The 21,836-nt window shown below is 34.6% G+C and overlaps 6 protein-coding genes and 4 non-coding genes across 14 annotated transcripts; 3 read left to right on the plus strand and 7 right to left on the minus strand.

The window, feature by feature from the left end:
- Nucleotides 1-268: 268 nt before the first annotated feature.
- Nucleotides 269-2,561, minus strand: C44C10.11 (Rhoptry protein). The gene is made up of 4 exons (NM_001383649.3): nucleotides 2,394-2,561; nucleotides 1,979-2,122; nucleotides 1,527-1,577; nucleotides 269-1,479 (listed from the first exon to the last, which is right to left on the minus strand). The coding sequence occupies exons 1-4, from the start codon at nucleotides 2,553-2,555 to the stop codon at nucleotides 640-642; spliced, it is 1,197 nt and encodes a 398-aa protein (NP_001370186.1). The 5' UTR covers nucleotides 2,556-2,561; the 3' UTR covers nucleotides 269-639.
- Nucleotides 2,562-3,748: 1,187 nt separating this feature from the next.
- On the minus strand, nucleotides 3,749-4,651 carry col-180 (Nematode cuticle collagen N-terminal domain-containing protein; the record flags this gene model as incomplete). The annotated part of the gene is made up of 1 exon (NM_077559.3): nucleotides 3,749-4,651. One exon carries the CDS (start codon nucleotides 4,649-4,651, stop codon nucleotides 3,749-3,751), a length of 903 nt encoding a protein of 300 aa, NP_509960.1.
- A 962-nt stretch (nucleotides 4,652-5,613) lies between these two features.
- C44C10.9 lies at nucleotides 5,614-8,884 on the minus strand (the record flags this gene model as incomplete). Of its 5 annotated transcripts, none has more annotated exons than NM_077560.6 (6): nucleotides 5,614-5,844; nucleotides 6,128-6,238; nucleotides 6,983-7,142; nucleotides 8,036-8,139; nucleotides 8,187-8,255; nucleotides 8,759-8,882. In NM_077560.6, the coding sequence occupies 6 exons, from the start codon at nucleotides 8,878-8,880 to the stop codon at nucleotides 5,766-5,768; spliced, it is 645 nt and encodes a 214-aa protein (NP_509961.1). The 5 variants fall into 5 exon arrangements, with proteins under 5 accessions (NP_509961.1, NP_001263972.1, NP_001263973.1 ...); NM_001383650.1 differs by having other exon boundaries at nucleotides 5,814-5,844; nucleotides 6,983-7,924; nucleotides 8,759-8,884; NM_001277043.1 differs by lacking the exons at nucleotides 8,187-8,255; nucleotides 8,759-8,882 and having other exon boundaries at nucleotides 5,766-5,844; nucleotides 8,036-8,135.
- C44C10.14 lies at nucleotides 6,272-6,420 on the minus strand. The gene has a single exon (NR_072169.1). It is a non-coding gene; the product is annotated as an Unclassified non-coding RNA C44C10.14 (non-coding RNA).
- A 2,352-nt stretch (nucleotides 8,885-11,236) lies between the features above and the next one.
- D1053.7 lies at nucleotides 11,237-11,371 on the plus strand. The gene has a single exon (NR_072170.1). It is a non-coding gene; the product is annotated as an Unclassified non-coding RNA D1053.7 (non-coding RNA).
- A 1,110-nt stretch (nucleotides 11,372-12,481) lies between these two features.
- D1053.6 lies at nucleotides 12,482-12,618 on the plus strand. The gene has a single exon (NR_072171.1). It is a non-coding gene; the product is annotated as an Unclassified non-coding RNA D1053.6 (non-coding RNA).
- D1053.5 lies at nucleotides 12,482-12,618 on the minus strand. The gene has a single exon (NR_072172.1). It is a non-coding gene; the product is annotated as an Unclassified non-coding RNA D1053.5 (non-coding RNA).
- Nucleotides 12,619-14,042: 1,424 nt separating this feature from the next.
- D1053.4 (Activin types I and II receptor domain-containing protein) lies at nucleotides 14,043-16,171 on the minus strand. The gene is made up of 4 exons (NM_001375147.4): nucleotides 16,061-16,171; nucleotides 15,023-15,106; nucleotides 14,910-14,974; nucleotides 14,043-14,496 (listed from the first exon to the last, which is right to left on the minus strand). The coding sequence occupies exons 1-4, from the start codon at nucleotides 16,140-16,142 to the stop codon at nucleotides 14,344-14,346; spliced, it is 384 nt and encodes a 127-aa protein (NP_001361881.1). The 5' UTR covers nucleotides 16,143-16,171; the 3' UTR covers nucleotides 14,043-14,343.
- Nucleotides 16,172-18,634: 2,463 nt separating this feature from the next.
- On the minus strand, nucleotides 18,635-20,307 carry gst-42 (putative maleylacetoacetate isomerase). Its single transcript, NM_077561.8, has 6 exons — nucleotides 20,101-20,307; nucleotides 19,986-20,050; nucleotides 19,768-19,941; nucleotides 19,596-19,676; nucleotides 19,410-19,546; nucleotides 18,635-18,985 (listed from the first exon to the last, which is right to left on the minus strand). The coding sequence occupies exons 1-6, from the start codon at nucleotides 20,165-20,167 to the stop codon at nucleotides 18,865-18,867; spliced, it is 645 nt and encodes a 214-aa protein (NP_509962.1). The 5' UTR covers nucleotides 20,168-20,307; the 3' UTR covers nucleotides 18,635-18,864.
- Nucleotides 20,308-20,521: 214 nt separating this feature from the next.
- Nucleotides 20,522-21,262, plus strand: D1053.2 (Histone-lysine N-methyltransferase, H3 lysine-79 specific; the record flags this gene model as incomplete). The annotated part of the gene is made up of 3 exons (NM_077562.4): nucleotides 20,522-20,876; nucleotides 20,931-21,037; nucleotides 21,112-21,262. The coding sequence occupies 3 exons, from the start codon at nucleotides 20,522-20,524 to the stop codon at nucleotides 21,112-21,114; spliced, it is 465 nt and encodes a 154-aa protein (NP_509963.2). The 3' UTR covers nucleotides 21,115-21,262.
- Nucleotides 21,263-21,836: the final 574 nt, after the last annotated feature.

Here is a 21,836-nt window from a genome sequence, read left to right on the forward strand (position 1 = left end):
TATGACTTTCCTGTCATTTAAAATGTTGAAAAAAAAAATCAGTTTTTGGTTAATTATTGGCATTTTTTAAAACTGACTTCCGTAAAAAATAACTCATTTTGTTTGGTATTTTCTGAGAGAAAAGACAGTTCTAATCAGTTTCATAAAATTAAAAAAAAGGACTTCCTGTTCTTAATTCTTAATTCTCGCTGCCTAAGGCCACGGTTTTCACGGTTCACTTCTTAGAATGTTGCAGCACCATTACTTTTTTTGAAAGTGATTTATTTAATATCAGTTTGATCATTTATTGAAAGTTTTAAATGCAATATAGGGCAATAATGCAGAATACAGAGTACATGTGCTTGATAAAATAATACAAATAAATATGTTTCATCAAACACATTAACTTTAAAGGAAATGTGCGGTAAGAAGGGCAAAAAAAAGAAAAAGGGTGAACATAATATTCATGACTGATTAAATTACTAATTTGTGGAATTGTGACAATGATTAGAATGTTGACAACGATTGAGTTCTATAAAAAAATAGTTTAGAGTTTTTCAAATGTTCAAAAAATTGAAAATCCGTGACAAGAGATTGGGATATCATATTATTACTTGAATAGCGCTCAATATTTCTGCCAAAATACAAGAAATTATACCTTCATTTCCCGATTGTTCTTTGTTCGTTTAAAATACCCGAAAGTTGATCCAGCAGTTTGTTATGAGCAATTTCCCTTTTACTGAGTTGGTTGTCCTTGTATTCCAAAGCATCCTCCAATTTTGTAATTCTTGAATTCATGTAATGTCTTTCACCCCGATGCTTCTTTTTCATTTCGGCGATCATCTTGGTTTCGGCATCAGTTTTTTGTTTCAACTGTTCCTTAAGATTATGGTTTTCTTCAGTTAATTCAGAAATGTGGTCCATAAAATTGCCATTGAGTTTAACATCATTTTCAAGTTTTGTGATTTGTGTAGTTTTCATTTGTAGCTCTTCAATGTGTTTTTGTTTCAGTTCGAGCATCATCTTGGCAGCATGTTCTACTTCTTTTGTTTTCGTTGCCATCCAGTCTTTGAGTTGTTGATTTTCAGTTGTCATTTTGGAAAATTGTTCATTGGAGCTGTTATTGAATTTAACATTGTCTTCTAACTTCATAATTGTTGAATTTTTCATTTGTAGTTCTTGCTCATGTTTTTTCTTCAATTCTAGAATCATCCTGTATGCGGAATCAGTTTCGTCCGATTTTTGTGCCATTTTATTTTTCAGTTTCTGGTTTTCCACTGCCAGTTTTGAAACTTTTTCATTACAGCTTTTTTCCAGAAATCGTTGGGATTCTATCGATTTTTGTCTCTCAGTTTCCAATTGCTTTTTTGTTTCGCTGAGTTCTTTTTTTGTTGCGTCAATCTCTTCTTGGTTGTTAGAATTACTCTCGTACTCATTTCTGGGTAGAACAGGCCAAATTAGTTTGAGCATGCCGTTAGGAAGCAACTGGATCTTCCGGATCTGCAAAAATGTGAGAAAATTTTTGGTAGTAAGAGGCGAAATCTTACCAGATGTGGTTCAACATCTTTCTCTATTGCAACAAAGTTGGCCCCGTCAATCTGAAAATGAAATTTTCGAGTTTATTTGTTTAGTATGCCAATTTTGAATAAATCGGTTTACAAATTTTAATTTTCTTTTGACCAATCTGTCAAAATTCTCAAGGCTGTCACTATTAACTACAAGCTCCAGGATCATGTTTTCCAAAAGTTTGGAGGTTTCTGATAATTCCGCATCAAGATTTAAAAAAAAGGTCATGATCACATGTTAGTTTTTTCTTTGATCATCAGGTTTATCAGATATTTCACTTTACTTAATAATTTCATTTACCAAAAATTGAAAAACTTAAAGCTATGGCCTTTTACATTGAAATTTCTTGTATTCAACGTTAATGACTTTTATGTTTTCATGAGTTTAACGGAATAACACCATCATCTCACAAGTAATATTTTTCAAAACTTACCTCTGTATCCAATGGACCAGTTTTGTGAGTACGGAGGTTCTCGAACAAATTATTCAGCTCTGCATTCATCAATAGTCGTTTTTTGTGGGCTGGAGTAACTTTTACCACTGTTGGTAAGTAAGCGATGTACTTTTCGTTTGTTGTCTAAAACAAAAATTACAAAACTTATGTTAGCCTAATTTGAAAATGTTAAATTTGTTTTTTTGTCGGCAAATAATTGGTTTTTCAAAAGAAAAATGTATCATAGTTTATTCATGATTAAAATAAAAAATTATATAGGTATTTTTTCATTACGGAACGAAAAACTGCTTGAAATCGGCAAAAAACACACGAAAGTTGGATTTGAGTTTTAAGGTAACTTCATTTCTAATAGTACAGATAGCAGTCATATTTTAATAAATTAAAAAAAAATTACCATTTCATCAATATCCCATTGCTTGTTTTTAGGAAAATTAGCTACCACGAAGGGTTCACTAATTGAAGATGATAAACCATCGCTGACTTTTTTGATATCAAAATCCTTATTATCATCCTCAGCCGTCGAAGAATGGTTTCTTTTAAAGCTCTTTCGAACCATTTCTAGCTGAAATTATCGAATGAATTCATCGAATAAAAAAATAAGAAATACTTATTAAGTTAAGTACCACATTCCACAAAAAGATTGAAGAAGATTAATGGAAAAAAAGAGATTATGAGTAAATTTCTATGGAAGTATTAAACGGCTGTCTCAGTATCTGATAGCGTTACTGATACACAGCAGTCATCGAATTTTCTTCATCACACTGCTTCTCAAAAAAATAGTGTTCTTTGAGAGAAAAAAGAAGCACGCATGGTGGGATGTGACGTGTGAGAGACGCAGACATGCACTTTTGCGACGTGGAGGAAGGAGTGCGAGGCGAATAATGACGATAATTCCGACCAACCATCATTCAATTGAAGCTTAGTTCTTTTTTGGAAGGGAGAGTCTGACTACCGCGTTTAAAACCAATAAAACAGTTCAAAATAAAACGATAAGGAACAAGGTGACTGATACAACGAGTTCAATAACATTCCGTTATGAAGAGTTCAATTAGAATTAAAAAAAATCATGAATTCTAGAATAAGTATGAAATAAACAAATACAAAAGGCACATGCACCGCAAGATGTAGACATACCGATATGGCATTCGGTAAGGTTTTTTTTTTCAATAGGCATACATAAATAGGGTAACAAGAGAGAAGGCCAACGACGACCAGCAAATAAAAGCAAAGGGAAACAGAACGAACCGAACTATGACGGAAATTCTAAACAATTCAAGTGCAGCTCAGTTCTGTTTTCAAAAACCGCTATTTCTCCAAAATTAGTAACCATAAAGTAAACAGTTGTATGGAAAATTTGATACTAAAAACTAAAAATTTAAAAAAAATCAAGACTTGCAAATTAGAGAAGGATCCGAAAATAAGACTAAGTAAAAAAAAAATACCAAAGAACACCACAAATTTGTTTTTTTTTCACAAGTGAATTGAATGCAGATTTAAAGAAAGTATGTACCATACGTGGAATATAGACGTAATTTCTAGCAAAACTTTAAAATTTTTATGTTTTTTTTAATAAGAGGCGGTTTGAAAAATCGAACTTATCGACTACCGCGCACCCATGAATGATCCGAAAAAGTTTGTATGTTCTGTGTTTTGGAAGACTATGAAACTATGTGCATTTCTTTTTGTGAAAAATGTTTATTTTTCAAATCAATCAGAACTGATAAATAGAGAGTACAGATATTAACACAATTAATATCCTGGGGCAGTTCTTGGTGGTGGGCAGTGATCGCAACCACCTGGTGCTCCGGTCTCTCCGTCGGCTCCGTTGTTTCCGTTGCCTCCTGGTTGTCCTGGGGCGCCAGCGGCTCCATTGTCTCCGACTGGTCCTTGTGATCCTTGGGATCCTGGATTTCCTGGGGCTCCTGGGGATCCGGCTGGTCCGGCTGGTCCGTCTGGTCCTGGGGCTCCTGGTGCTCCGGCTGGGCCTGGAACCTCGTTGACTCTTCCTGGGGCTCCTGGAGCTCCGGCGTTTCCTGGATGTCCGTCTTGTCCAGCTTGTCCTGGAGCTCCTGGTCCTCCGGCGTTTCCGTTGTTTCCTGGGGCTCCTGGCTGTCCGTCGGATCCTGGGTTTCCGTTTGGTCCCTTTGGTCCAGCTGGTCCGGCTGGTCCTGGTGGTCCGGCTGGGCAGTCGAAGCAGAATTCGTGAGCTGGAGCTGGAGTGGCTGCTGGTCCATCTGGTCCGTCATTTCCTGGTGCTCCTGGTTGACCATCGGAACCATCTTCTCCGTCTTGTCCTGGTGCTCCTGGTGGTCCAGCAGCAGAGACACCGCATCCGCAGCATCCTCCTTGGCTGGAGAATGATCCCTCAACTCCGGCGCTCTCGTATCCCGCTTGACGGCGGGAACGAACAGATCCTCCAGAAACCTTAGCGAGAACTTGAGTGCGGGTTACCTCTCTCCAGATGTTTCCAGATCGGGAACGACAGAAATCAACTTCGGATTGCATAACAGATTGCATGTGTTGCATGTAGTTGTAGAGCATTGGAGCGGCAATAATGCACACCAATGTGGCGGTGAAAGAAACGGCGACTCCGACGAGAGCCACACGGCGGAGGGAGCTAGCCTCGTGCTCAAGTTGCTTGATATCCGACATCTAGAATGTGTAATATTAAACCTCGATTAGGAAATGCATTATCTTAAACAATAAAACGTAAATGAGAAGGAAGGCACCTGTCTTATGTTCACCCTTGCCACTTTTTATACTACAGGTGGGCGGAAATCGGTTAATGAGTGTACACTGACAATAGAGAGACATTGGCAGGAGAACAAAAAAAAGTGATAGTTTTTTCGACACAAGGAACTGCTAGCTGATTGTACGTAATGCTTTGTAAAAACGTCTAAGCATATTTTTGTGTCTTTTGCACTTATGCAGGCTGGTGTTGGTGATTAGAAAACATCTATAGCTTTTTACAACATTTTCTGATATGCCAAAAATTAAGTTCTTCGTTAATTGTTGGGGAAGTAAAGACAGTCAAAAACATTTTTCAGTGCCACATTCAATGATAATACTCGTATCTTCAATTATTTGCATATCACAAGTGATTACCCAGTGATTACCCTTGCTCTTCCTATTGCACGAGTTTGAAACTTGTACAGAAGCCATTATAAAAATGAAAATGGCATTGAATTGCAATATTGTTTCAGTTGAATTGCTCAGGTCTGTGCGGCGCATGGAAAAAGTCGGCTCTCGGCTCACGCCTGTTCTAATTTTATCTTGGCTTTCGGCTTGCCGAAAAAATAAATGAACTTGTTTTTCGTCTCTCGGCTCTATTTTGAACCTAGTTTTACTAAACAAATGCTTAGTATTGAAAATAATCACCAAACAACAGAAAGTCAACTGAAACACATTCGAGCCGAGCCGAAAACTGAACAAAAATACTATTCGATGTCTTGGCTCTCGCTGACAGCCGAATAAAACTTCTACTGAAAACTTCAAAAAAAACTCCCACTGTTTAAAATAAAGATAGAAACTTTTATTTTGGTGTGTAGGGCTAATTCGCTTTTCCATAATTTGAAAACCTGAAACACAACGTCAACAAATGGATGTCTTATACGTGTAAAACTTTATTGACAGAAAAAAGTGGGCAGTGCGTCTTGATGAACCATTTGAGAATAAAATTGATATGAGAGATGTATTGCGTCCTATGAAAGAAGGATTTTAAGTAATTTTAAGTAAAAAAAGTGTGAAAAGATGTGAATTGATGAGATTAGTAAGATGGAACGTTGTCAAATCCTGGTCTTTTGTACATACGCTCTGAGCTGCGATCCTTGGGTTTCTCAATTGTTCTGAAATATTTTCAGGTTGTGCATAATTGAAAAGTATATTTGTTAGGAAACGGGGTAGGTAAAATATGCGTGTATGTGAATACTGTCTTTTGTTGAGTGTCATGATTTCAATAATGTTTTATTCAAATATTTGCTTGTTTGAATTTTTGAAACAAATTTTACTGATAGTAGGTACATTGGTATACTGTAATTTTCTGTTGTACTTCTAACCATTAGTAAATACCCAAACTATTTTTCTCCAGTCTCAATTATTTATTTTGAATCTCCTTTGGAAATTACTCACTTAATTGTTCCGAACTGGCTGTTTGTGAGCTCATTCACGGAATGATACGAGATAGAGCCGCGAAGTGGAGCAGGCATGTCTCTGTCATCAACATCGTCGGCAACAAACGGTCTGAAAGTTTTGTTTTCACTAGTAAAACTTGGAAATACTAATCCAGCTCTTCATTCATATTCTGTGTGAGTAATATCCATCTTTCTTGTTGTCACAAAACGATTTATTCGAAAATTGTACAACAAAAAAGATGAAATATTACAATAAAAAGTAAGAATGTGTTATACATTTCAATGAGTCGACAGGTATGAATGAATTGCGGAGGGCTCGATGAAATGATGATAACTAACTAGTGGCAGTGGATTTCTGATAGTTTTTGAGTGTGAAAGAATAGTTTTTAACTGAAATGTTGTGACTTTTTGATAAGTTTTTTTAAAAAATAAGCAGGACTATAGCTGGTCCAGCAAGTCAGGAAACATAAAAAGTGATAATTTGTATAATTTTAAAAAGAATTGGTAAATTTATCAACATTGAGAGCTTATGAGAGCTAAACTTTAAAGAATTAAAGGTTCAATCGCGAAATATCGTTTTATGCTGGATCAAAAGTTTTTGCGAACTTAGTTTGTCAAATCCGTACGCTGAGATCCGGCTGACATTGAGCTCGATCTGATTTAGAGACTTGAGTTCGAAACCTGTTGATTATTGGTTGTTAATTCACTCGATAATTTTGATTACCTAAGGTCTAATTATATTTCTTACTGAATTCTTTTTTTTTTTAATTTTTTGCTTTAAATCTGGTACACAAATCCACTTTATCATCAGTCATCAACCGGATTATAACTAGCGATCTGTTCTTGGGTGGACCTGTAAAAGGCGTTGTGTGCTCTTTGAGGGGACAATGGAGCGGGCTCGACGTGCTGAGCAACCGATGCTCGGCTGATTTCATCCTCGTTTCTCTGCGTGATCTGCACTGGTTTTGGCATCATCAACGTCGTCTCTTGCATTGGAGACGGGATGAATTTTTCTGAAGAAAATTGTTATTCAATTTTAGAATTTTTTATTCAGATTGTTCATAAGAGTAAACGGTAATTGGTAGTTGGGAAAAGAGCGTTGAAAAATCACAAAACAAAATTAGAATACTGGGAATTTCAGGATTAAGATTCATCAACAAGAGAAGAAAGAAGAAGTGGAAAAGGGAAAAATGTACATCATGCGAGATATGTAAAAAGACGGCAGCAAAAATAAACTGTTGGGCTGTTTTCTAATGTAAATTTAAATTGGAATGAATAATTTTGTGACTTTTGGCAGTGATTGAGCATTTTTCAGGTAAATGTTTCAGACAACAACAGATATATTTTAGCACCATTTGATAGAGTAGTAGAACATTCTAAACATTTCAGAGCATTTCTCTGGAATCTGTCGAAACAGGCCTTTCATAGACAATCTCCTGTTTAAAACTCTCTTCCACAGTTTCATGCACTCCATGACGGACCATTGATCCGTTGTCGCTGTCATACACATTATTCGACGGTCTTCTGAGATAGTTCTGGCTCACGGCGTACTCTCGTCTTCGGTATCCATCATCTGGGCCTCCTGAGCGTTCAACATCCAAATTCCTGCCATTTCCGTATCCATTCTTGTATCCTCCGTTTCTGGAGCCAGTCTCATATTTTCTACCATAAGCACTGTAGATATCATCAGGGGTACTGTATTTTTGCTCTTGGAATGCGTATTCATCAACAAGTTCACCATTGTTACGGAGAGCAGAGTACTTATTACCAGTAGTAGAGGAAGTTGCATTCGCGTCTGAAATGGAGAGGGGATGCATTAATTGTAGTAAGGAAGGGACAACATGCCACCACATCATTAACAACTCGAAGTTATAGGAAAAATTAGTTTTCAAACTTCAGTACGTACCTTTCTTTGGACGGGATTTCAAATATTTTGCCAAATAGTACGCTAGACAGGCGAGTAGAAGTGCTATCAAGAAAATGGCCAATGCAATAAGAATCAACATCAACCTGAAATAGAAATTAAAGTTGCTTGATTTAAAATTATCACAGATTACCAGAATGGGATAGTAGTGGCTTGTGGAATGCAGCAGGTACGTCCACAACATTCGAGATCATAGTCACAACTGGAAATAGTTCATCTAAGTTTTTCTTATCATATCACTGTTTTAATGGTCATCACTTCAACGAGAGGAACACAAATGGATGTCTTATGCGAACATTCGTCATTTTAGTGGGTAAATTAAAAGGATCAAATAGCTTTAAACAGTTGGAAAGTATATACTTTTCAACATTTAAATGCCATCAAGTCACATTTTTGTCAATGTTGGATTAATTCTCTAAAGCAATCAGACATTTGAAAGTTAATCTTGCTGTCTCTAATAGTCTTACACCTTTACGATTTACTTGAAAATAAGTCTTATATGCAAGACTAATAGAGGAAATACGGTATAGAACAAAAATGAGTTCCAACTTGGAACTGGACTTTTTATGTAAATATAACCAATTTTGAACAGCTATAAAATCTTTTACAAGATCTTTTGATTTACAGTTAACTCAAAATAAACTTTTATCTGTGTGTTATGTGACAGTTTATATGTAAAAGAAATATATAAAACGCAAAATTTACCGGAATTCATATCGTTCGTTCTTTCCCTCTACATCTCCTTCTTCGAAAATGCACTGTTTGAAGGCTTTGGTGTAGCCTTCGTAGAGTATACCCTTGCTGTCGCCTTGCAGTGCTATCTCCATAGCTGAATAAAAAAAATAGTGTTTTAAGTTATAAAGTGTACAACATGTAAATAAGGTGCTAAAATGAAAGTCTGAACAAAAACTTCGGAATATCGTACGGTTATAATGACGGGGAGTGGAAGAGAATTGAGATAAGTTTTAGGGAGTGGTTGTTTCTTCTTCTTCTCTACATATTTCTACTCGTTTCATACCCATGTCGTCTCTGAATCTATTCTCCATTTTACCGTCGAGAAAAAACATGGGGGGGGGGGTGTAGAAGAAAAGGAGAAACGAAGAAGAATAAGGAGAACAATCATTTCCAAAATGTGTTTGTTGTGTAATGGCAGGCGTGGCAAGATGAGAAAAGTTTATTTCCCCATATTTCGCCTTCTGTTAACTTTGATTAATCAACCATATCACTACTATGCATTAATTACTCTCATGCACTGATAGAACAATAGCTCATGGCCCAACATGTTCCCTATTTCTAGTTAAAATGGAAAATGAAATGAAGGAATGCAATAAATCTTTGAAGTTTAACATAAGGTGTTATAAGACGAACGAGTAGTCAAGATGACTGACAAAAAGTGTAATGCATTTGTATGCGTTTCCGGTCAAAGTGGTTATTTGAACGTTTACCTTGCCTCAGGTCAAATATGGCTTGACCCAAAAGTTACAAAACTCAAGGACTGTAATGTACAAAGCATACACGTATGGTATGTGCATAGGGTTGAAATTTCTACATTTACAGATTTGTGAGACTATTAAAAAAACCTAATTTTGGTACCAGTTGTGGAAATTGTACTTTAATTTTATAATTACCATTTTGTTGCTTGATTAAAAAACAAATTCACATTGGTGCATTGTTTAAAATTCTTGGTTCTTGGATTGCAGTAATTGGTTTTGGTACAGGTGAAGTTAGTATACATGCCTCAAATTTTATTTACAATACGTTTTCCATTGATTCCTTTTGAAAATTATACTTTAATCGAAACGTGAAATTTTTGCATTTATAGGTTTATTTTTAGGCTCTCAAAAAACTGTCAAAAAAATTAACCACAAGCCTATTATGAACAACAGGAATCGCATGCAAAAAAAATTTTCAAAAGCTTCAAATTTTTGAAGCAAGTATACTACACGAGTGCACAAATACGAAAACTACTGTTAGTTGTCCTTCGTTTGAATTCATTAAGAGTATATAGTTTTACATTGACACAATAATTCGCCAAATATTTTTCTTTAAAAAAGTATGAATAAATCCGATTCGTATTCGGCTGAAACAATTGAGGCACATTTTGATGGCTACCAACCTACCAAGCCTATGAATTCCATTTTGTGTGAGATGTTTATAAAACGTTTGGATAACCGCTCATCTCAATTAGTTGAACTTGAAGTAGGAGCAAAAAAACTCAATTGTACTCTTACTATAGGTACGCGGCAAAAATCATGTGTAGGTTTTTCCGAATCATCCCTCACGTATAGTGTGATAAACCAAAAGGTTGCTCAGAGAAAAAAAAGCACAACATATGAAACTAAAAATCGAAGCGGATGTTGGAAAAAAACAACGTTTTCATTAATAATTAATAATGTCAAAAATAAATTTTCGTTATATTTTAAAAAGTGATACACCCCCGAAAAGTCTCGTAATTTTTCATTAACCAATACTCTTCTCCCTTTTCCCATCCCAATCGAATATTTATTACAAGGAACGGGGGAAACGCCTATACGCCCCCCGAAATACCCAAGGAATTTGTTTGAATTTCTTGGTAAACGTTAGATGGTTTAGGGGTTGTGTGAGTCACAAGGCCTTTTCAATTTAGGCGATCAAAAACTAGATTCTTATTAGGCGCTATCATTCACAAAATTTTGACGGCGATTGAAGATATTTGATATAGTGTTGAAAGTGAAATGTTCAGGTACTTTTGCTTGAATTCCAAAAAAATGATAAATTGTAGGAACGGGTGTTTAGACAAACGGCGTTAATGTTATGATTTATTATGATACCAAATTGACAAATATTAGCAAAATCAGACTTAAAAATAAATATCTTCTATCACAATAGAACCAAGCTCAACTTAACTCAGTAACATCACACGAACTTCAAGAGATTTTCCTTACTGTAATACATATTTCATTCTTCCAAAATGGTTACGATATAATATAACATTACAAGAACATTCAATAAGAGAAAATATTAATCAACTCCGAAGTATCATTGCAAAGATGTTTCAAAAACAATAATGGGTCAAATCAACTTAGAGATTTTTTCACAGTTTTCACGCGTTGACTTCAAAATAAATTCTTGTGCAAAAAAAAAAGAAAAACTTGAGAAAAATGAATGCAGGAAGAAATAGAAGTGTAAGGACAAACAAATCAGTAGGAGGGAAACTAAGAAATAGAGGGAGGAAAGAAAAATGTTTTATTTGGAAGGTAAGGGGATGAAAACTGTGAGCGCCCAAGCCGACTGGCATAAGTGCGTAGGTGATTCTTTTTGCCGAGTGGAGCAAACATGAAACAACTTTTTGTCTCTATCTATTTTCTTTTTTCTCTGCTCCCCTTCTTACAGGTATTTCTCTTTCCCTCTCCCATTGCGCAGTTTTTGTCTCCTGAGCCAATCAACTCAAATGCACTAAAGAGCATAGTTACGAGAAGAAAAATGTGTGTTTGTACCACGGTGGCCACGCGGGGATTATCTAATTTCTTACATGCACAAGGACTAGGTGTTTGTGTAGTTGGTTACCAACTTGTAAGAAATTGAAAGTTGATAAAAATAAATTGCCCTAAGGTTTATAGCAATATTTAGAAACAAGTAAGAACGTAAACCAAGTAAAAAATCATCCGCAAAAATCTAAACTCGACATTTAATGGCAGATGTATGTGAACTTTGATAGGAACTTCAAGAAACTGAAAAAATTAAACAAAAAAGATGTCACTTTTTGGATGGTTCCAGTCGTTTTTTCCACAATTTAAAAAAATTTCTGAGCTGCCCGATGTAGTTGAATTTCATATTTATTTGATAGTCTTTTATGCAGCTGGGCCTCCCTTTTTGAAAGAAGTTTAAAACTATCAGTTAAAGTTAATATGTAATAGAATTCTGACATGTTCCTTTGTTTTTGGACAAAGGCCAGTATTGTGTAAAAGTAACTAATTGGACTCGTCGTGGCCTGAATTAAAAACTAATTGAAACTAGTTCTGTTTGTGAACTATACTTCCGTTTTTTGTTTGTTCAAAATTTAAAAATTCATCCATTGTCGATCATGATACTGTGAAATAATAAAATAGGTAGAATAATCGAATTTGAGATAGGTGTGAAGTCACGAATTTTCTTATTTTGTGAAACAAAAATTTCCTCTATTAGTCCTGCATGCAAAACTATTTTCAATTTGTTCGCAGGAGAGAAACTTTTAAGTTATTAGAGACTGCCAGGCTATGTTTGAATGTCCCATTATTCGAAAAAAGTTCATATTCTAAAACATGAAAAAAATCATTAAACTTTACCGTTTTTGCCAATGCGCATGCTTACAATTAAATTTATGCGGTATTAACATGAAAGTCATACATTGAAAACACAAACATTATTACCATCTATGAAAACGACAAAACTAAAAGTGGAACAAATAGTTTTCAAAATGATTTGATTTGGAACCGAGGTCGATGGTTAATGGTTTTGCCAGCCCTTCCATCACTTCCATCCGTCTCTCACCACAATATGTCGAGGACACGTTGAGTTAATGAAAAAAGCGCCGAGAACCAGTCCTGCGTGAGGGGGTATGGCGCCGTGAAAAAACAATAGCCATTTGTAAATGGCTGATGATCAAAACGGGGACAGAAATGGCAGTGAAATGAAAATTTCTTTTCGTTGTTTCAAATGGTGGACAAGGTCGGCGCCGTAAATTATATGTTTTTTGTTTGTCTCTGTTGATAAGCTGATTGTAATATGTACACATATATCAATCTAGCGCCAAGGCTGTTTATTAACTGAAAGTGAAGCGCGAAGAGTTGTTTTAAAGCTGAGTCAATCGAGAAAAAAACTAATGTTAAAACAAAGTGAGGATCAATCGTGGAATATCAGTTTTAAAATCATGATATTATTTATTTCAGAATTCTTTAGTTAAAAACCAGGTTAAAAATACTGATACTTGTGTATTTCACGTCCTCATTTCGATGATGGTTTTTCACACATAAATTATCATTTACCGCGGCCGAACGTTAAAAAGACTTCTCTCTAAAAAATTATATTTATTATTTTTTAACGTGAAATGGTGATAAGTTTCGTTCTCATTTTTGAGGTTAATCACTTTTTTTTCAATTTTCTTTTTGATCTGTTTATATAATAATGTAGAAAAGATAGGAAGTTCCAAAACATCTCTGGAACAAAAAAATTTTCTAAAGAATCCCAATGAAACGTTCAAGAAATAATGAGACGGAGAAAAATAATTCTGAGAAGTAGAAAGTGTACTTGTAGCATCGAGAAAATGATTGAAATTTTTTTTAATGAATGAAAAACGTAATCAAACTCGTCAAAACAATTATTGAAAAAGATCACTGTGCTCAAGTAAAAAAGTCATTTTGAAAATGAGGGCATGTAATACACAAGTACCACAATACCCAAACAGTTAAACCGTGTTTTTTGTGTTTTATTTATATTATCATGTTTCATTAATAAGTATTGTAGTTTATAATAATTTGACGCGGACCAAACTTGTCAAACTGTTGAATTTTGGTTAACATTTGGTAGAACCGTAATTTTAAGAAGTAAAGCTCATTTTGGTCATTTTCAAACACACTAAAACAAATGTCACTTTGTTTTCAATGTATTATATTAGTGTTGCTTTTACTTTTGAATACGCAAAATAGAAACTATCGCACCAATTTCAAAAGACCAAGGCGCTGCACTAACAGAGAATATACGGTAGATAAATTTTTGAAATGTTTTCAAACAAAATAATTCAATCATTGCAGATTATTTGAAAGGGGACCAAGGTTTGTAGATTTTATTTGACAGCCTGGTTCGCAACAACAGAATTTCATAATGAAATTTCTCAGAATATGTATTTTTAGAAATTTTGAGGAAAAACGTACAGAATTAGGCTTAAACCTAAATATTTTCTAACTGATGATTAAAACAATTCACCTGTTCATCATTTTTATTTGACTATTCATTTGACAAAATTTCACCAAGTATCATCGTCGAACTTCATTTACTTTTTTTGGAAACTGGGTTTCCATTTTTATACAAGTTGAACTATTTATTAATTGTATGATTATCACAGTGTAAGTAGAAAGAATGAGCAAAAGCAAGGACACCAATAACAAATAAATTAGCAACTAATATTGTTTAAAATAAAATAGTGAACATAATAGGAACCCGTTCTAAAGAGCCTGTCTTAATTTGAAGTAAGTGTAACAAAATCTGTGTTAACAAATAAAAAGATCGATTTGTAATAATGGTACAGAGAAAAAGATGAAAAAATAGGGCTGAATTTAAAATACATCTAAACCTAAGACTACAAAAACAACAAAGAATGAAATAGTTAAAGATTGAAGTAAAGCAGAGTTGCAGAAATCTCTCTCGTTACAAACACACATCAACTCAGCGCCACCTTCTTCAAGCGGTCGACGTGTGCATTTTCCAACCTGAAGTTAATCGCATTAGGATAATTTTTTTTTAAGATGTAGTATCGGAGCTTGTTCAAAGCCCATCCAATGGTTCAAAGAAACCAATCATAGTAAAAGTTTAGAAATGTACTTTTTGAAAGTAAAATATTCGGTGACTAATTGTTCGACTTTTGGAAGCAAACAGAAAATTTGTTCTATGATTGAATCTTTGTCATTTTTGTATTCAAAAATTAATAGATTCAAATTCATAACGATGATCGAAATTTCTACTGGCGTTCAATTGTTTATTAATAATTTGGCTTTTTCTCAAAACAATTCAAGCAACTTCAAACATTATAGAGTATCTAGTTAACATATTCAAACAATTTGACTTCGAAGAAAATATCATTGACGGCACTCTACGCCACTCCACTCTCCATTAGTAAACTCACTTCAGTTTGGGCATCAGCTGCGTTCATGCACCCTTTTTTCACAATTCCATCGACTGTCGTATCATCTGAAAATAAAAAAATGTTGAAAAGAATTTTTATTTCCACAATCATACCGGGTGTGTGCATTTTGTAGCAATATTTTCCTTGACAAGAACTGAAGCTGTTCCCAATTTCCTTATTACATCTGACCATCCCATCTGAAAAAAGTTATAAACTGAAACATTGTTAACACTAATGGGATTATGGGATACTATCATATTCATGAAAAGTTTAAAAAGTTTTTGTGTTTTGCATCCGTTTTTAAACACCGAAATACGTTTTTCTCAACAAAAAAAAACCATACTATGCAAAACAGAGACACAATTAGCATTTTTTATTTTTTTTAAATGGAATCTTTTGTTTTTCAGATTGTCTTTCAAAATTGTTGATACGTTTTGGATTAAATAAATTAATCTCAAGACAAAGTAAATTTACTTGTGTGTTCCTGATAGTTTTAACAACAAGCTTTGAAAATTCATGGATTATAATGGAACGATTACAGCAAATTTGAATTATTCTTATCATTCGTAAACTTTTAAACTTTTTTTTTAGAATTTTGCCCAATATATTTCCAATGGATCCTGGTATGCATGATGGATAATGAGTTAATACTTATTATAACACTCTTTTTATGTTTAGATTTTTTCGTGGTTCAGCTACTACTGAAGTACAAAAAATCGTTTTTAAAAATTACATTCGGATGTCAAAATTGAGACACACAGTTTTATATAATGTCACAAATGCATCTTTTTTATTTTAATTATTTTTTGCCCAATGCATACAATTCATCATTTGATTACTGTTGTTAAAACTTTAAAAATGTTTAATACTTTTTTTATTGTCCCACTCGTTACGATTTTTTTATTTTACTTGTAAGTTTCTCAATAGGTAGAAAAATGCATTCCTCATTAGTACCACCAAGCACTGTACGGCACGGTTAAAGTTACGAAATTTCCTTTGAGTGTTTGATAGCAATTTTGCAACAGTAAACGCAGTGGGTGGTAAATAAATCTCAAGGTACTCTGTGAAGAAATCTAATTTTTGCGTAGGATGCACGGTTCTGGCTTTTCTTTGTCATGGTTCTCTTGTTGTTTCGAACAAATAAAACTCACTGTTTCGCTGTCGGGACGATTGTGCATTGGCGAGAAAACTGACAGTCGTGAGCAGCAGAAAGCATCTCCAGATTGAAGCCATTGTTATATATTGTTGGATCAAACTGCAAAATTATCGATGAATCATTCAACTATTTACTCAACATAACGTTGTGTAAAGAATTGACGCGAAATACATTTTAAATGTGAAAACAATAAATTATCGACAACGTGGCCGCGAAGGTAAAGTTTTCATAACTGATAAAGCACAAAAAGCACATCGAATTAATGAGGCAACAACTAAAAACGAATTCAGTGCAAACAAAATGATGGAGTAAGGGTTTATCAAGAAAAGGACAAGATGGAAGAAGAGAGGCATCACTGAACATGCGAGGTTTAGAGAAAATGGAAAACCCTTCATCGTCTCCTATTTGATTCAATTATTGAACAGCATAGAGAAAGGAATGATGAAAACGTAATTAGAAACGAACCGCCTGATAATAAATAAAATGAAAAATGAAATCACTGGAATGCAATTTCGCATAGTGGTCGAGAGTCCGGTATCAATGATTTCTGTGAAAAAGCGGTTTACAGAATGTTTGCTGAACATAACCTAGTGTAAAAGAAAAAGCGTTTTTGGCATGAAAAACAGAAGAAAAAATCATAATATCCACATCTTAAAAGTGTTTCAAAAACATTATAACTCCGTGAAGGTTTTGTAATAAATCTCAAATATTTGTTTGACAGTATTTTTTTCAAAAAAAAAGAACTCTGCCATATATGAATGATAAGAACTAAAGCAAGCTTATCACTTCTACATATTAATTCTAAAATAAGTTTTTTTAACTTCAAAATATTCAAGCAGTTTGTTAACAGTCATAACACTGAAAAAATTAGGTTACTCAAAAAAATTGGAAAAAATAAAACGTTAGTAAACTTTTGTTTCTAATATTTCAATTTTTACTTTTTAAAACATCAAAATAGTGTTTTTAAATACTTTCAATTCACAAATGGAAAAAATCGTCAATTGCAAAATTCCGAATGTAAGTTGAAATTGAAGTGAGTAATAGTTTTAATAGAAAACACAGCATATTGCAAGAAAAATCGAGAAACAGTGGACATTGCATTGACTGACCTGTACCATGTCGAACCTCTTTCTCAGACTAAGTCTCTGCTATATTTGTATGAGTGGTAGTCTTCCGAAAGCTTATTAGATCGACTGCGCAGGAGGACGGGAACCTTTATGTTTGTTCAAAGAGTCACTTAAGAAAAGACTGCAGAAAATGAGGAAAGGTGAGCGAAAATGGAAGAATGATGAGAAATTGAGACGAGAAGGAGGTCAACTGAGTTCGTATGGTGTATCTTGACAACGAAATTTTAGAGCATTAAAAATCAAAAATGTACTGTGAATATAAAGGTATGTACTGAGAATATCTAATTTACTCAATTAAACATGTAAAAATTGAAACAATTGATGTGCTTACAAGTACCCTAAAATTCAAAGTTAAAATAATACCAAAAATTAGAAGAAAAACTTTTAAGTAATATTTGAATCATTTCAAATAAAAAGTGTATTGGATGAGAAAAAAAAACTGCAAAAAAAATTGTTGATAACAAAAGTGAGTTAATTGCAAAACGGGACAAGATGTTTTTTCCAAAACCAGGCAGCAGCAATATATCATCAACAGTTTCTCAACAAAACCGATTCTCAATAATGTTAACTTTTCACTTCAAACCAACGTCATTTTTATTTCACACTATGAGAAAAGTATGAATCATAAGTATTGTCCAGCAATTGAAAAAGAGAGAAGTATTGCACACTTGAAATTTATTGTACAAATAATTTGTAACTTCACTTGACAAAATGATTCCAAAATAATTTGATGTTCAAATCAATAAATGTGTTGTGTTTTCTTTTATATATAGCATTTTTATCAGTGCAGGCGTAACTTAAAAATGCCTTGACAACGGGAGGTATACACTTTGACAAAGTTGTCAAACATCACCCTTTATTAAACCTAATTCGTCACTCTTTTCCTCTTGATTCTGGTTGCATAAAGACAAAAAAAGCAGAAAAGGAGCTGCGAAGAGCGAGCCAGAGATAGAGAAAATGAGAAAAGTTGGAAATTGAACTTTGCAGACCACACTGACAAAGAAAAGAGGGGGAGAATGCGGGAGGAGAAGAGTGAAAAAAACGGATACTTTGATGAATCGAAAGGCCGGCTTGTGTTGTGGGTGGCAACCAACTAGTACTATGACTATGCCAACCTCGCCCGTAAAAACACGTTCTCTTTGCACGGAAGTCTTCCGAAAGTTCTCTAAAAGTTTCCATGACACAACATTGCCGATTGGGTTTTCAGATGCTAATCCCCAGGGATTGAGTTTGGTCATGAAGAGGAGGACAAAAAAATGACTTTTGGAGGCTTCCGGTCTGCAACTGTTTAACTTGAATTTCGAAACATACTTCTAAATAGGTAAACATCAAAAATTCTGTCTTCAAAGCAGGACATTTTTTTTGAACGCAAAAAAGTTATCAGTGGAACTCGCATACTAAAAAATTTTCCATTGGATATTTCGTTTGAATAAAGTTCAAAATATTTTTAAGAAATTAATTTATTTGAAAAAAAAACACTCAGTATGAAAACGAGAAAAGTTAGTTTACAAAGTTAAAAAAAGCAACTTGCTTTAGGATATCGCGGACATTTTCTGTTGTAAATTTATTATTACTTTTGTGCTAATTTAAGAGACAAAGAAACATTTTTTTTTAATTCTCAAATAGTTAACTCTTGTATGTCCAATCCAATAACGCAATCATTCATAAGAATCTAAGCATTGAGTCCGGTATCTGGTTGATTATCAGGATGAGCGGCAATAAAGGCGGGGATATCAGCAAGAGTCTCATTGATACGATTCACTGTTGGGTATGGCGACAAATCGAGGTTGAATCTGAAATGACGGTTTGATTGCGATCGGAACGATTTGGAAGGGAGGTTATTCTGATGGTTATCTGTGAATCTCTCATGTCTCATCCTAAACGCTCATCGCTTCCAATTCATGTTTGTTGAATGACTAATACATTTTGTTTGAATCAGGAATCCGATAAAAAGGTTGTTGCCACACAAGTGGATGTTGTTTTCAATAGGAATGTGTTTTCGTTTAAATCACTTGCTAAGATGATTCAGTAACTGTCTATGAAAAATTGGTCAGTGTTGTTTGAGGGTAACCCAAAAGGTGTTCAAATTTTCGAGGTTTTGAATACGCAAAATGTCAAACTAATACATTGAAATTCTGGATAGATTACTAAAACATAATAAATTTTCTCAAAAAGTTATCTATGTCCAAAATTCCCTGACCCTCCCTATAATCATACCGGTTAGCTGAGTAGATAAGTGGCGGGATGGAGAGATCCGCAATCGTGACGTCATCTCCGACAGCATACTTCCCAGAATGTTGCTTTAGAAGAATTTCAAGAGCAGTGAGACCTTCGACAACAAACTGTTTGGCAAACTGAAATTTTAAAAATTGAAAACATACATTGAAGATTCTGAAATTAAACCTGTCCTCCGAATCCTGCTTCTTTTTTATTCAAAAGTTGAAGAACCTTCAAATTGTGAAGAGGTTGAATTCCAGAAGCAACCTGTAAACCTCAAAACATAATTGTTACAGTTTTTGTAAAACAATAGCAGTATAAAGTTAAGAAAAAAACCAACTAAATACGTAAAACTTACCAAAAGAGAAATAGCTCTAGCGTGAGCTCTCTTGATTGGATCTTTTGGCAAAAGTGGAACGTCTGGATGCGTTTCTTCCAAATACTCAATAATCGCAAGACTTTCAGTAATTACTTGACCATCCACAACAAATGTTGGTACTTTTGCAGCTGGGTTGATTTCTTTCAGTTTGCTCTAAATTTTAAAATAATTTAAAGAACCGCTTGATTTTCTCTTACCTTAGCCTCTTCGGACAGCAAGTCGACAGTTTTGTATTCGTAGTCCACGTTTTTCAAAGCAAGCGCTGAAAATAACATTTTTGCTAGTTAAAATTGATATAATTAAAATACCAACCGATGCGAACTCTCCATGAGCACGATGATCTCCAATAAGAATACAGAACTGGCTTTTGGTTGGACATGTCTACAAGCAGAAAATAATTTTGTAAATTCTCAGAAAGAATAACTGATGATAATGACTAGTTGAAAAATAAACAAAAAGGGTCAAAGACGGAATGATGTCGAACTAACTGATAAGATTGGACGGTGTATGTCGACGAAATGGTTTTGTTGTTGTATATTGCAGACGCAGAACACTAGAGATAGTGTAATTGTGCAGACACACGTGGTCTTCTACTATACATTACCAACATCATATGTAGACCAAGAGAGAAATGCAGATTCAAAAAACATTAGAAGGAATAAGAAGAAGTAGACAAAACTATGGTAAGCCTTGGGCGATGCCTTGAGAGAACAAGCAGCCCACGACTTTTTTTATGAGGCTGCTCCCAACTCTTGCCCAAGCTGTACCCAAGTCATTTTTTCAAAGACAATATAAAAATACACAGTGCACTTTGATGTGCTTAAATGAAATTGAGAGCATCCAGGAACTATTTTTCAATTTAAACGACGTTGAGACACGTTCATTAAAAGCATATCTGGTGGATCGTATTAATGAGATCCAGACCCAAGCCACGGTGATTGTGGTGAACAACGTTCGTTTTTCGCCGGAGCTCAAGTTGGAGCTGAAAGAGATCTTGTCGAAATGCATTGACGGAACGCGGATCATTTCATCAGAGTCGATTGTTCCACGTCCCCGTTCTCAAAGCTCGACTTCTCGTCGTATCGATGGTAAGTTGAAACTAGGTGTTAGGTACATCAAAATACTAATTATATCTTTTTCAGATTTTGTGAAAATCACGGACGAGCGTCTTCTTCATCTTGTGGAAAACAATACGTCTTGGACTGGTGACAAAGTTCCGTTTTATCTCACTGAGATCAACCGCAATAAGGTAAGTTCGTGAATATGAGAAATATTTGCGGTTATGGGTTAAAATCAGAACTAATATTAATTAACTTTTTACAGTGATCGTCGACGCCCTTTCTTCTTCCCAACTCCTCTCTCATCAACGTGTCTTCGTGCTCGGGTCAACTTCTGATTTTCCGGTGTATTTTCTATTTAAGATCTCCCCTTCACTCCCTATAGATCTTTCATCTCCTTTGTTTTCCCCTCAGTCTCTTCTCAGTGCGTCAATGTAGCACGTTTATGATTTAAAAAACCAACTTCTTGCAATCTGTACTATCACTCAAGTTGGTCCAATAAATTGTTGTTTTTAAATCAACCGTCCTATTTATAAAACGTTTCAAAATGTCCTTCCATGTTAGTCTGTCCGTTCTCTGCTGTCCTCGCAAGTCTCTGAATCCCTCGTCGTTGTGATCCTAAAATCCGTCATCGATTTGTCCATTGAGTATTCTCAAAAAAGTTCCCATCAACGACATTTCTATTTCTGACCTGAATCAGTCGAAACGCAAGAGAGGTAAAGATCAGTCGACTAGGGATTGGGATGAAGCTGGTTCTAAAAACTGGTCTTTTGATAATCTGTCATTTTTCAGTGATCAATCCTATGTCATCCGTCTGGCTGCTTCAACAATGTCTACGCTGTAACTTCACAGTATACAACAAACTCTTGAAAAAAGTATGTTCCATTAGGTTATTCATTAGTTGGTATTGAGCTTTTCTTCTAATTGGACTGTAAAGTAATATGCAAAAAGTGATTAATGGATTTTTTTAGTCTTGTAAAATATTAATAC

The sequence above is a fragment of the Caenorhabditis elegans genome, chromosome X, assembly GCF_000002985.6.
Source record: "Caenorhabditis elegans chromosome X".
In the NCBI taxonomy this organism is placed as follows: domain Eukaryota; kingdom Metazoa; phylum Nematoda; class Chromadorea; order Rhabditida; family Rhabditidae; genus Caenorhabditis; species Caenorhabditis elegans.

Excerpts from the sequence above, each read along its gene's own strand:
- C44C10.11 (NM_001383649.3), bottom strand. The coding sequence starts at position 2,555 with ATGGTTCGAAAGAGCTTTAAAAGAAACCATTCTTCGACGGCTGAGGAT. Across the intron at positions 2,123-2,393 it reads AATGGGATATTGATGAAATG|ACAACAAACGAAAAGTACAT; the intron begins GTAATTTTTTTT and ends TTTTTGTTTTAG. Across the intron at positions 1,480-1,526 it reads AAGATGTTGAACCACATCTG|ATCCGGAAGATCCAGTTGCT; the intron begins GTAAGATTTCGC and ends ACATTTTTGCAG.
- gst-42 (NM_077561.8), bottom strand. The coding sequence starts at position 20,167 with ATGTCCAACCAAAAGCCAGTTCTGTATTCTTATTGGAGATCATCGTGC. Across the intron at positions 19,942-19,985 it reads TGCTGTCCGAAGAGGCTAAG|AGCAAACTGAAAGAAATCAA; the intron begins GTAAGAGAAAAT and ends TTTAAAATTTAG. Across the intron at positions 18,986-19,409 it reads CTTATCTACTCAGCTAACCG|ATTCAACCTCGATTTGTCGC; the intron begins GTATGATTATAG and ends CCGTCATTTCAG.
- D1053.4 (NM_001375147.4), bottom strand. The coding sequence starts at position 16,142 with ATGGCTTCAATCTGGAGATGCTTTCTGCTGCTCACGACTGTCAGTTTT. Across the intron at positions 15,107-16,060 it reads ATCGTCCCGACAGCGAAACA|ATGGGATGGTCAGATGTAAT; the intron begins GTGAGTTTTATT and ends AACTTTTTTCAG. Across the intron at positions 14,497-14,909 it reads CAGCTGATGCCCAAACTGAA|GTTGGAAAATGCACACGTCG; the intron begins GTGAGTTTACTA and ends GATTAACTTCAG.